This window comes from Pteropus medius, unplaced genomic scaffold, assembly GCF_902729225.1.
Source record: "Pteropus medius unplaced genomic scaffold, Ma_sr-lr_union100, whole genome shotgun sequence".
NCBI lineage: Eukaryota > Metazoa > Chordata > Mammalia > Chiroptera > Pteropodidae > Pteropus > Pteropus medius.
Window position 1 is genome coordinate 19,633,354 of NW_024346667.1, and position 13,251 is coordinate 19,646,604.

The 13,251-nt window shown below is 41.4% G+C and overlaps 1 protein-coding gene across 11 annotated transcripts in view; it reads right to left on the reverse strand.

Annotated features, from left to right (window-relative positions):
• ADRA1A (adrenoceptor alpha 1A) overlaps positions 1 to 13,251 on the reverse strand; it is a 77,752-nt gene that overhangs the window by 2,089 nt on the left and 62,412 nt on the right. Inside the window, exons 2-4 of one of the 11 annotated variants that reach the window (XM_039876157.1) lie at positions 4,272 to 4,747; positions 2,173 to 2,289; positions 193 to 328 (exon numbers count right to left, since the gene is read on the reverse strand). In XM_039876157.1, the coding sequence (XP_039732091.1) occupies positions 2,245 to 2,289; positions 4,272 to 4,747 (521 nt within the window). In that variant the 3' untranslated portion in view covers positions 193 to 328; positions 2,173 to 2,244. The other 10 variants (XM_039876155.1, XM_039876156.1, XM_039876163.1 and 7 more) reach the window with 10 other exon arrangements.

Genomic DNA, 13,251 nt, shown 5'->3' on the forward strand with positions numbered 1-13,251 from the left:
CCATGTGCTTGGGCTTGGGCTCCCTTCTCCCTTTGCTGATGAGCAGAGCTGTTAATTAAGTCAACAAGTACTCCCTCTGCAGAGGCAGCATCTCTTTTGGCAAGAGGACATGAGCAGAACCAGCCCCAGAAACAAGTGAGAATGTATGTCAAGCTGGGATTAAGTAGCTGTGATTAAAGACTGAATAATTACCTTCCCAAGCAAATACTCTTTAAAACGTTCTCACTCCCAGGCCATAACCACAGAACCCACGGGGCTAGGAGGTCTGTGTGATGGTTCACTGTGAAGAGACAGGGTAGCCGAGATATTCAGGACATAAAGCTTTCACCTGCGAAAGGAAACCCAGGAGCAAAGTGATACCATCTAAGAAGTAGCCACGGCTGCCAACCGATTCTTCCTTTTCAAAGATTGTCTAGGTCTTTGGCTGCCTGGAGATCAGCATTCTGAACTATGTCTCTACAGTGACAGACATGACATTCACATGTTTGACACACTCTCTGAGCTCTATGTAATCTTGGTGAAATACCTATACTTCCTGCTCTCTTTCTCCAACTCAAAAAACAACAACAACAAAAAAACGTTGAAATACAGTTGAAAGTGATGTCGTATTTGTTTTTATTTACTTTAGAAAAGGATATACTTCCTGAAAGTCTGCTAATTAACTGGTAATCAATAACTTTGGCACGCTACACAAATGTATTTCATATCCACAACTGTGCTTTGCTGTTCTAGGCCAATGCAGCCTCTTCTGCATTCTCCTATATGTTCATCTTCTCCCAGTTTGATACAGTTCATCCTTCTTGCAAGGCCTGGATAACATTGCAGCCCACGATCCCTGAGAAAATGATGCAGTCTGATAGAATTGTTGGCACCAAACCCTTTCATTTATGACCTGCTCTTAGGTTTAGCTGGAATGAAGATTTGGCAGCATATTTACCAAGGTTAATTAGAAGGCAAATCCCAAAGAAACAAAACATTGAAATGTTTCGGTACGGTTTAGTATTCTCAGCATACCCAGTCTCGAATGGGAGCTTTTACCTCCATTGTTTATGAGGCAGGGATGCTGTTTAAAACTCTGCAGACTTTAGTCTCAGGGAGACCTGGGATTGAATCCCAGTTCCTCCTTGGCCGTCAGCCAGTCCTTAATCACTCGTGACTATCAGATTTTTATCTCTACAATATGAATAGTGGAGTTGCTATGAGGTTTAGCAGCAATGGGTACAAGATGCCAGGCACGCAGTAGCACCTAAGAAAAAAGCCTTAAGAAAATACTTATTTACCCAAATATCACTGTCTACCATAGATGGACCAATTCAAGTAGGTGGTGAGAGAGTTAGAAACATTAGTATTTGGGAGGGTGTTAGCATACTCTGAGTGATTACAGGCAGAAGAGGCCTTGGATGAGACATGACAGAGGCAAAAGGAAGAAAACTGTGACAAGTGAAAAAACTTTTCTGAAATCCTTGCAAAAGTTAGGGGACATTTTTGAATAAAGAGATTCCAAGTCTCTCTAAATGCATGCAGTTTGAATTGCAGAAGAAACTCAGATTTTGCCTATCCCATAATGTCAAGTTGACTTTTTGTGATGTTTAGACAATCCCAAAGCAACTACTTTTTATAACATATCAGAGAAGACATTTTGACCACTGTTGCTCTGGGTAAATTCTTCAAACTCCAAATAGAAGCAGTAAACATGTGAGTATAAATATGACAATCACTTGTTTAACTGTGACAATTTTAGATAGTTTTTTGGCATGCTCAAAGGTACAGAGATTTTTGTGGATGAGTAAAAAATAACTTGTATATTGTTTATCCCACTTTGACTAAGTCTTGGGCGACATTATCAATTTCTTGTAAAATTGGCATGTTTACACATAATATCATGTTATGGGAAAGGAAAAAAATGTTAAAGTTTGCCTCCCTGGAGGGAGTAGGGTTGGAGAAGAGTGTAGTAGACAATTATTTATGGATAGTTTTACACGAATACAATTGTCATGGCTTTTATCTGAGGAGGGAAAGATTCTCCAGTTGTTTATTTTGATTGGCAGTGGCATTAATGCTAGCTTTCTGGTGATCTTAAGCTTTCTAATATCTAACATTTAAATTTGTCTGTAAAGGTGTTTAAAGATCATCTCAAACATGAAGCCAAATATCCTGAAGAAAAACTGTTACCTTTCTTTTGCAGGGATGTTCTTCCTGTAAGGGGGAGCCTGGCAACAGTGTTTTTTGTTTTTTGTTTAAAATTCAGATTCCAAAAGAAGTTCTTCTCAACAATGAAACTTGTCTTTCCTATTAAGGCAGAAGAGAAACGAGGTTTGCATATTCAAGTCCTTCCCTGGTGCCTACATCCATAATAGGACACCCACATCTGGTAGAGCTGTTATGGGACATGCAGACAGACCAGAAGAGTCTAAAAATCCAGCCAACATCTAATGCCAGAATCCAAATTATGAGCATAAGGCAGAGTGTCTATCTGATCAAAAAGAAGACATTCTCCAGAAAGGGCTGAGAAAGTAGAAATATTCTATATCCAAACACAACAACAAACCAACTCAAATCTGCATGCAAACATACCTTCCACGTAAGTGTGCAAAGATATTAGCTTTTCAGAAGGATTTAAGGAAATTATCATTTTGTTGCAAGGAAAGAAGGAAAAGATGATGGGGCCACTACCTTTGCCATGAAGGTTAAATAATGGCTACAATATGCTCCAAAATTCTTAGAGGAAATTACTCAAATATGGGGAAAGAGGCCACCAAAATGGTCAGTAGTTTTAGATCAGTGATTTTAGTCAAGAATTAATCCAAAAACATAAATTTTATTTTAAATTCTTATTGTGGAATGTGAAAAATATTGTAAGTTTTACATATATTTAGCATCTTCATCTTTAGTAATAAACCGAGTTATTGAACTTTACCAAAATTTGGTATACATATAGCAAAAATAGCAAGTCCCTATAGAAAGTGGGAAGAGGTGAAGTGAATGGCCACTGGGTATTTTACCAGAATAAGCGGATGTCTGTCAAAAACTCTTTGCAAACTTCTGCTTTCGACGGATTTTTGGTGATTAATCAGTTCAAAGCTAAGCATACGTATCTCTCGAATTCAGAAAAGATTCATCTGGATTATAAGGCTCATTCCAACATGCTATGGGTGCACTGGGAACCTTGAACTTCATTACGCGATAGTGAATCACTGAGAAAAAATAGAAGTCAAGATGTGCCTTTCAAAATGCTATAAATTATGGATTTTCATAATGATGTTATAGAAAAGGTGAGTGATTTACCAAGAAAGGCATTACAAGACCATATTAAAAAGGCTGTGGAGTAATTTTGCAGCCTCTACTTTAGCATGAAATTAGCACCTGTCCCACCCCAACCTCTTGATCTTTAAATATGTTACACGAGAAGCCTTCCTCCATCTGATCTCGGAACTACTTAGTGGAATTTTGCCCCTAGCAGTTCAGTTAAAAAAATGACCCTCATCTCTACTGTCTTCCATTAGGAAAAGCCAAACTTTCGCTGACTGATTGTTTCAACACTCTCTAGACCAGGCATAGAGGATACGCTTTCATTGGTTCAAAGACATAATGAGTTGCCCTCCACTCTCATCCTTAGAAGGAATTAAGAACAGTATCCCATCAAATTGCAACAAAAGGTAAATTTCACTGTCAAGTTCCCCCGAGCTGATAGATATATCAGCTGTATCAGACATGGTGAAGTTTAAAACTTGCTCTAAAAATAATGTGCCTGGATATCGGCCACCATCTTAAGGGCTCTTCCTCTCCAGGACCTCTCCCCATAAATACCCAACGTGGCTGTCAGCAAGTTTAGCCTGAAAATAAAATCCCCTCACTCCATCAAGAAATAGCTCCAAACTTAGAGTGTGTGCTGAAAATATTCATGATGAAATCATAATCTTATATTTATAGTCTTTTGGATTGTGTATGAAATTCTGTTTCCCATGGTGTTTCTCGTTGAAAGGGCCAGACGTAGAGAGCGGCTCGGAGGATGCCCGAGAGAGCATTAGCCTCAAGGACGTGCTGTTATCCTCATTTTGAACTGGACGGTTGTGACATCCTCCCTCCTCCCTGACCCCCAACCCATTCCCAGATGGTCCCTGGTTTGCGGGTCCTGTCTTGTCATCCAGGAAGAGCAAACTGGCCTTTCGAGTAGGAAGTGGAGTGGGTGCCTAAGATTATCTCCCCTTCCTTCTGACCTTTCCTGTCCTCTAGACTTCCTCCCCGTTTTCACTGAGGGAGATGGTGTGGACCTTAATGGTTGGAGTTGGATGGTTCTCTCCATGGCTGGGAGTCGAGAGCCCCGTGCAGCAGCAGACCTGCAAAAAGCTTTTGCTCCTCACCCGGGCCGTGGTGCAGGCTGATCGGTCTTTGGGCACTGCAGTCCTGGCCGATCCACGGGGCAGGGAAGAGAAAAACTTCCATTCACAGACCCCATCCGTCTTGGAGATTTTATAGAAGGTCTCTCCTGAGCCCACAGGGATGCGCACCAGGTCCCTGTGCTGCCCCTCCAGGGCGTGGCTGGGTGGGTGCAGGGTGTAGCCCAGGGCACCTTTGGAAGACTGCTTTCTGCGGAGACACTGAATTCTCAAGACATTCTGAAAAGCCTTTTTAAACTCTTGACTGGAGCAGGGGTATATAATGGGATTGATGCAGCTGTTCATGTATCCGAGCCAAAAAACTATTTTAAAAACTGTTTCTGAGGGCTTGAAATCAGGGAAGAAAGACCCTGGAAGAAAACACACAGATTCATACATATTATTTGCAAGCCAAAAGGCCAGTTGGCTAGGAAAACAAGCAAACAAACCAACAAACATCTTTTTACATATTTTAAAAGTTCCAAATACATTAGAGTGTCTCACATTTTACCGACTGGCTCCTAAGAATATAGCCCCTGTGTAATATTCTCCAAGACCATTCTCACTGGTCCACATGTGCAACATCAGTTACGAGAGCAGGCCCAGTGGGTAGGGTTGCACTGGGTGTCAGTGATAAAACATCCCTTGATGCCTGCTATGTAGTTTTAAACAATGAGAACATGAAACTTAGGCTATGTATGCAAATCGTTTTGCCTGAATTTAAAAATAAGTTGGAATTCATTCAAATAATCCAAATAAAAATGAGGTTATCTGAATACTCCATTTGTTCTTTAAAGCAATATTATACAGACACATCCTAAATAGTTATAAATTCCTTCCCTTCTGAACATTGGAATTGTATATTTTAATGAGAATCCCAAATTTACAAAATATTGGCTTTGCCAACTTTTGGCTAGTGATTTTCAATTATTAAAATTATTAAGATTGTTAAGAATGGCCTCCTACTTCTGATGTTTTGACTTAATATTTTCAACTTTACAATGGCAAGAAGGTGATACACGTTCAGTAGAAACCACATTTTGAATTTTGAATTTTGATCCTTTCCTGGGCTAATGATATGCAGTATGCTACTCTCTTGTGATGCTGGGCAGAGGTAGCAAGATACTTTTGTCCAATCGCAGGCTAATGTAAGTGTCGTGAACACATTTAAGGTAGGCAAGGCTAAGCTATGATGTTCGGTAGGTTAGGTGTATTAAGTGAATTTTTGATTTATGATGTTTTCAGCTATGATAAGTTTATCAGGATGTAAGCCTATCGTAAGCTGAGGAGCATCTATATTTTTCTTTGATGATGCCTTTTGATGTTACAGTATACTCATCTGCTCAACATACTCCAATGGCTGCCAAATGCTTATAAAATGCTTGCCAGTTGCTCAACATTCAGGATCCTCCACAGAATTGAATCTAATCTCGCTTTCTAACACTAATATTTTACTCTAATCAGAGTCACTACAAACTTTTTCCAAGTCATTGCTAATTTTTCTTGTCTTCTCGAGTTGAGTCCTGAAGTCTAAAATGCCCTTTCTCATCCTCTTTATTACTCAAGTCTTATCCATGAATCGACACAGCAGGAATCACGTTTCAGGCCTCTTTACATCCTATACATAACTCTTGGTAGCAGAATAATAAACCCATGGAAACTTAAAGCGGGAACAGTCTTAGGTATTCTCTTATTCAATTACTCAATGTCCAAATTAAAACATGATGATTAAAGAGGTTGTCACAAACTCGATAGCTATAGTACTAATATAGTGATGGATAAAGGGATCTAGAACGCCCAGTCCAGTGGTCCTTATTCTCTGGGTAACTTTTTTCTTTTGCTTTAGCCTAAGGCCTTGATTTTATGTCTTCCTTTTTCTCTCTGCTTCACAGACCCATCAGAGTCATGACAAACTAATGGGTGTCCTTAAAATCCACTGTAGCAAACAGTGCCCTAAAATTTAGTAGAGGATTTTATAAATGTAAACAAAGATTAAACTTAAATACTGCAAAGAAGACAGAATAGTGTGGTGGTCAATGGGGAGCATTTATTATCTACCCGAGAGGCATATACCTCTTACTTCAGTTCATTATTCCAATATCTCGAAAGGAATTAAACCATACGCACGCACACACACACACTTTTTACACACACACACACACACATTTTTTTTTGCGAAGGTTATTAAGTGAGAAAGTATTATTCTTTAGCTCCAAAACTCTTAACATTGTCCTATAATTATAATAGAATTTACTCATATTGAATGCCTAGTTTGAGCCAGGCTCTGTGCTAAACGGTCCAAATACAAAATAATCATCATCAGCAACATCAAGAGTTATATGACTCCTATCAACAACATCCCCATTGTACAAATGAGGCAACAGTGGTGTAATGAGGTTGAATAACTTAACTAAGGTCACTCAGGCAGATGGTTGCCGATAGAGCTGGAATTTGAAATCGAACAATCTGATTTTAGGGCCTATGTTCCTTTATGGAATCTAAAAGTAGATTGGAATGATACATCTCTTGGGAAGGAAGATAGTGTATGGAGGGTGGTAAAGTTGGTAGAAGCTAAATTGGAAGGATGCATTTCCAAACTTCATCTGAGAAGTGGAAAAAGTGACTAAGACCACTTCTCAGATCCCTTCTCAATGATGACCATGATGCTTTATAGAATGAGAAGGCAACCACGGGCCATGCTTCCCCCTCTCCTCCGCCCATCATGGCACGGAGTACCAAGGTCGAACCTGCCTGGTTTAGGGGTTGGCACCTCTGACCTGAAGTTTAGGGGGTAAACTCCATCAGAGCTGGTACCATGTCAGTTTTGCTCATTTATGGAGCTCCAGAACCTAGCACGGTGCTGGCATCTCAAAAGCATCCTGTCAGTTCTTACTGAGTGAATGAATGGCTCACTAACTGACTGACAATGAATGAATGCATCTCCCTGTCCTCTCCATGACTCCATCTCACAGTGTGGCCTGGCTTCCTTTTCAGCCTGACAGCTGTAGCCCTGTATTTCTCTTCCTGCTGACACTTCCTTCTGTTGTTTCTTTCCCTTTTTCTGCCCAGTTTCTGTTTAATCCTCTGGTTTTCTCTGTGATATTTTGTCTTTTTCCCTCGCTGCGATATCTGGTAGCTAACACCAACTTTCCTTATCATGCTTCATAGAAAGAACCAGATTTTTGAATTGTCCACTTGAGCATAGGGACTCTTCTTTCTCTTGTCACTGAAGGTACATGGTGCTCCTTAACAACTTCTGTCCAGCTTTGCCACTATAGTTACATTTTAGGTACAAAGTTACAGCAAAGTTTGCTCTCAATGACCTCAGTACGAGAGAAAACCATTTTTTTTTTTCTGCTAATGCCGTTCTCCTAAGTAAGTTTTCTCCACAGTGCTCTAGTTCACTCTAAAACACAGTGAAGACAAAAATTCTAGCCCAGCACTCGTAATTAGAAGTTTCCTCTTTAGTTCAACTCTTTCAGAATCAGGGTGACTCAGTAGGGCCGGAGAAAACTATGAGTCAATCTCCTCCATCCTAGCCTCCCAGCTTCCAAGCTCCATTCCGCCTCCCTGAAAATGTGGCATCTTTATGACAACTATGAGAGACACTGAGTTATGATAAACTCTAATTAGCCAGAGTCACAGAATGCTAGAATGTAAAGACTGGCAGAAAGCACTGTCAGTCCGTCCTTTATAAATGCAGATAGTAAGGCTGAGGAGGAGAAGTGGTTTCCGCAAAATCACCTGGTTGATTCATGGTCCCATCAGGAGTAGAGCCAGACTCTTCTCTGATTCATCCATTTCTGCTCCTGATCTTTGTGTTATTCAGCAATGCCACAATGGCATGGGTAGTGTTAATGGCAATATGTCTAGCTATTGTCATAGGATGAACACAAGTTTTGCAGAGATAATGAGAAAGAAGGGGGAGGATAGTAGCATCATAAATAACTACATCTTTTAAAAAGTCGTAATGTGCTATTCAGACACTAGAAAAAGAACAGTGGGTGTTGCCCTTGGAAGGGCTTATCTGCAGGGTATCACATTCTGAAAATTAAAGTCTAAATGACTCCAATTAAAACAATGCAAACTCCAAAGGAGAAGCTAATGGTATGTGACCAGGGGAGAAAATAACCTTTAATTGTTTCTCTTTGTCCAACCAATGGAGTCTCCGTGTGTCTGTGGTACCAGTCCAAATGTGATTGGTAAATAGCCAATGGACGGAAGAGAGACACAAACTGTCACACGAATAGGCAGCCAGTTCCCCAGGCCAAGGAAGTCTAGTGCCAAGCCCCATTCATAACAGGTCAGTTGGCATCTTCTTGCTGGGAAGAAAACTCTGCCCCATTGAACTAAACCCCAGGGGACACCTGTAGGATTCGGAGTGTAAACATAGACCTGAGTTTAATTGTCCTAGAGTCTACCAGATGCCTCCGCACTGGGCTGCTGGTTTGGCTGTGTCATAGTAACTTGCTTGAGTCCTCCTGAGGTTTATGCAAGGGCCGCCTTGCGGCAGTTCTCAGCCAGGTAAGTAGTCTTTAGGTTATCTGTCTGGAATAGTGGTTAGGAATCTCTAAGAACGCTGACTAGGTTAACGATGCACTAGGATCCCAGGTCCTCAACACAGTATTCACGGATAGACTTCCCATGCACTGAAATACACGTGTGCTCTGCATGTACAGGGATTCATTTTCCTGAGAAGAGGACTTCAGTTTCTGTTGGCCTCTCACAGTGGTCTTAGGGACACCGAAGATGGCTAAGCCTGGCTCCTAGCTCCTGAGAATGAGCTACACCTCTGGCTGGCAGACCTTACTTTATGTCCTGATGCAAGCATCAAGGTTACAAATGGCAAGAAGATGTTAGTTCAACACCTCTTTAGAAGGACCTGCTCTATTCTTCTCTTATTTAACTAGGGCTTGAAATAGCACAGTTCTCCTGTACCTCTGAGGGAAGTGATACGGTTGCTCTCTGGTCAGAGGTAACATGTTGGTTCTTTTCTGAACTTTCTGGCAGGAAGCTTGAATAGTAGTCAAGTCGAGGAAGGATGGAGGTGTGAGAGGGTGCAGCAAGTACAGGAAAAGATGCCTATTGTGTGCTGGGTACACTGCACTGAACAGAACAAACCCAAGGCATCTCAGACTGTCCAGTGAGGGATGGGAGCATTGTCCCTTTTCCCTTTATCCAGGGACTGGTTTATATTGCCCTGTGGTTATTGTTGTCAAGAACCACTGCTTCTTCCAACCCATGCAAGGAACAAGGTCAGTCGGGAAGACATTCTCTCATACCTCATACTTCTGCAAGTGGGAAACTACAGGATCTGTCTGTCTGGCCGGGCGCAGTTCTGCAGAACTGGGGATTTCACCTTGGATGAGTCCAAGCTGCTAAAGTAAAGCTCTTCAAAAGGCTTCTCTCACCAGTGACCAAAGCCCCAAACTGCGTTTCTTTTTTTAGAAATGGGGACCGGGCCTCCCAGAACACGCACGTCCAGCCCAAAAACACCCATGATAACTTGATAGACTCACCGTGCACATTTCCTGGGAAGAGCTCCCAGTGATGTGTGTTTCCTTTCGAAATGAATGCATAATTCAAACATTTTCAAAAGATAGTACCAGTTTTTCCCCTTTAGTTAACAAAAATTCCAGATTCGATTCAGGAAAATGCTAGCAATTAAGTCATCATGTTCTTTTATACATTGTTCCCTTAAAAGCAATCTCCTTTCATAAACCAGCTTATTTTCCAAACTTTGTCACTTTCATTTAGATCATCGTTGTCACACGAGTCTCACATTTGAAGCATCTTTTTATCACTGCTACACAAAAGCTTTCCTCAGCCACTCACTCTACAGAAGAGTAGCGTTCAAACACACACACCTGTTAGCGTGGTATATTTTTCATAGCACATATAGTTTGTAAGTTTTCTTTCTTTTTCAAAACATTTTTTCCTTTTTTCTTTGTGGTGGAGACTTTTCAGATTTAGTCTCTTAGCAACTTTCAGGTATGCATATAACATTATTAACTGTAGTCATGTTGTGCATTACATCCCCAGGACTTGTTTGTCTTATAACTGGGAGTTAGTACCTTTTAATCCCTGCACTCATTTTACCCACCCCATGTAAGTTTTCTTGTTTACTTGTTTTCTTTGATTGTCTCATCCTCGAGAGTATGAAATAAGCTCTACAATGGCAGGGGCCCAGGCTGTCCTTTTTGCCGCCGTGCGAGGGCAGGGCCTGCCTCAGATCCTGAAAGAACATGTGTTTGACTTCCTCCCTCTTTGTTCCTTACATTCCAAGCAGTCACTGAGCCCCGCTGACGTTTTCCTTGGAAACATCTTTCAGACTTGCCTTTCGCCTCCACGCCCATTCCCAGCACCCCTGCCTTGAGGCAGCAGAGCTGGAAGGGTCTCTTCACTTACAGCCTTGCTTACTGTTAGGTTGATGGTGCTCTACTCATCACCCTGCAAGACTTGTCAGGATGGTGCCACTTTCCTGCTCAGAAATCAAGGGAGAGATCAGAACCAGGAATCAGAAAAGAATTGGCTGTGAAAAGCTGGGTGAATCACTTCTTGAGCCTCATTTGCAAAATAAAAGATTTGGACTAAGTAACCATTACTACCTCTTCCTCATGTAAACGCATATGCTTCTAGGAAAACAGAAAAGTGGAAAACAGGCCCATGTCAGGCAGGATGGTTGAGGGACCCTGGGGAAAGTTGGTCAGAAGGGAAGAGGGCAGACAAGAAGGAAGGAAACCCAAGGTTTTGGGTTAGGTTTTGGGGAGGACATTCTGATGTCCATCTGGAGATTTGTGTCTGAGCTGGAGGAAAAGAAGGGCTGGGAGGACATAGCCGAGGGCCATTGTCATGAGACACACCTGTGGAGGGGCATATGCAATACTCCGAGGCCCACCGACAGTGGGGTGCACTGAGTAGGAACAGCATTTGTTTTTCTTCTGCATGGAGCACAGCATGGCCCAGAGCTCCCATGCTTCTTGGTAATATGGGGGCTGCACATATGCACATCTAGGGCCTGAGAGGTAATGGCCATCTTGTCATCTTTAAGGGAATGGGACACAAAGGCAAGAAAGTGAATGAAGCTATGAGGAAAAATTCCTAGAAATAACTAAAGAAAAGGGAAGTTTTTCGAGGGTCTCAGTAATATATTAAGGGAACCTCCTAATAGTGAAATCTGCCAAGATATGAGTTGTGCATTATCCTCTTATTGCCGATAAGATCAAGTTCAACCTCATCACCTTATCATTCAAGGCCCTCCATCATTTGGTTTCACCAGCCTTACACATCCTTCTCTGACATTATTTATTCACTTGACAAATAATTTGCTTAGCACCTTCCATGAGACAGGCAATTGTTGTAAATACTGGAGATAGAATAGTTAGAAAAATGCATTAAGAATCCTGCCCTTGGAGTTTACATTCTATGAATATTTCCAATAAATGCTTCTTAAATTGAATTGTGAATTTCCAACACCAAGACTTTCTTCTTGCTGTGGTAGACTTTTCGCTGTAACTGTGTTAATCCACTAAGGTGACTATGTCTTAGCTTATGTGGCTCTCCTCTTCATTCTCCTGCTCCTTTCTCAGTGACTTCTCCCTCTACCCTGCAGCAAATCAAACTTGAATCTATTCAAATTCCCTACCTTCGAAGCTATGTTCAAATCTGCCTCATTCATGAACTCCCTCCTTTGCAGTCTAACTTGTTTTCTCGCCGTTTCCCTTAAGCATCTAACCTTAGTTACTTTTCTCTATAGCACTTATCACCATCTTCTATACGTATTTCTTTTTTGTCCTTTTTCTTGAATATAAACTCCTTGAAGTCGGAGGTTTATGTATTATTATTTCACTGCTGTATCCTCAACACCTATAACAGTTTATAGCATATAGTAGGCTCACACAAAGACTGTTGAATGAATAACACATTCAATCCTCGTGATTTTAGTCTTTTTAAAGACACACACTACTTCTTATCCTTTATTTTTATCTCCCTCATTGACGAACAATTTTCAATGAATGTTTATTGAATTAATAGGTGGCATTTGTTGATGGAAGACAATGGCATTTTGAATAAAACTCCTGCTTCAACTACTTACAGCTGGAAATACACTCTTAAATGGAGAAAGAAAGCCTGTCTTAACTCACATTCCAACATTTTATCTTCCTGATCTCCAAGACACTCATGTTTACATAAAAACAAAATGATTCTACAAATAATTTTATACAGCTAAGTCGCAGGCACTTCATGAAATTATTACTTCTAGTACTTATAAAGACACTTTATGGGGTCCTGTAGGAAAGGTTGAAGGCTGTAATTAAGATATGATAGCCTCTCATATTTGTGAGATTTGCATTTCAGGTCCAACACTACAAATCTGAAGCAGTGACATAAACAACTCAAATTGGTCACCCTGGGAGGCAGCATGGGAGTTTTTCAGGGCACTGTCCCCTCACATTCAGCTTAAAGGCTAAGGCAGGTTCCATTCCAGAATCTTGCCAGCCAGGACATGGGTAAGTTGGCTGGAGCTTATGCAATAAGAGGTGAACAGGGTAGCAGACAGATGAACTTTTAGTTCTGGACTTCTGGTAAAGATGCCAAATCTGAGTTCTTTGGGTAATTCCCTACTTGGCAATGACATACCAGGTCCTTTCACTGGCCACCAGGTCACCCTGAGGCATGTCCCCTGATACTGTAGCCATCCTCTGGGAACTTCATCTAGCTCTTTAGGGGAGAGTTTAGGGTAGAGTATGAATAACACTTTGCTCTCTACTTCCAGCTCCTGCATACCTCTTCCCCTGCCTGGGATGGAGACTGTGTGTGGACCCCTGTTACTTCTCCCCAGCCTTAGGCTCAAGCTGGGCCAGACCAGCAGAAT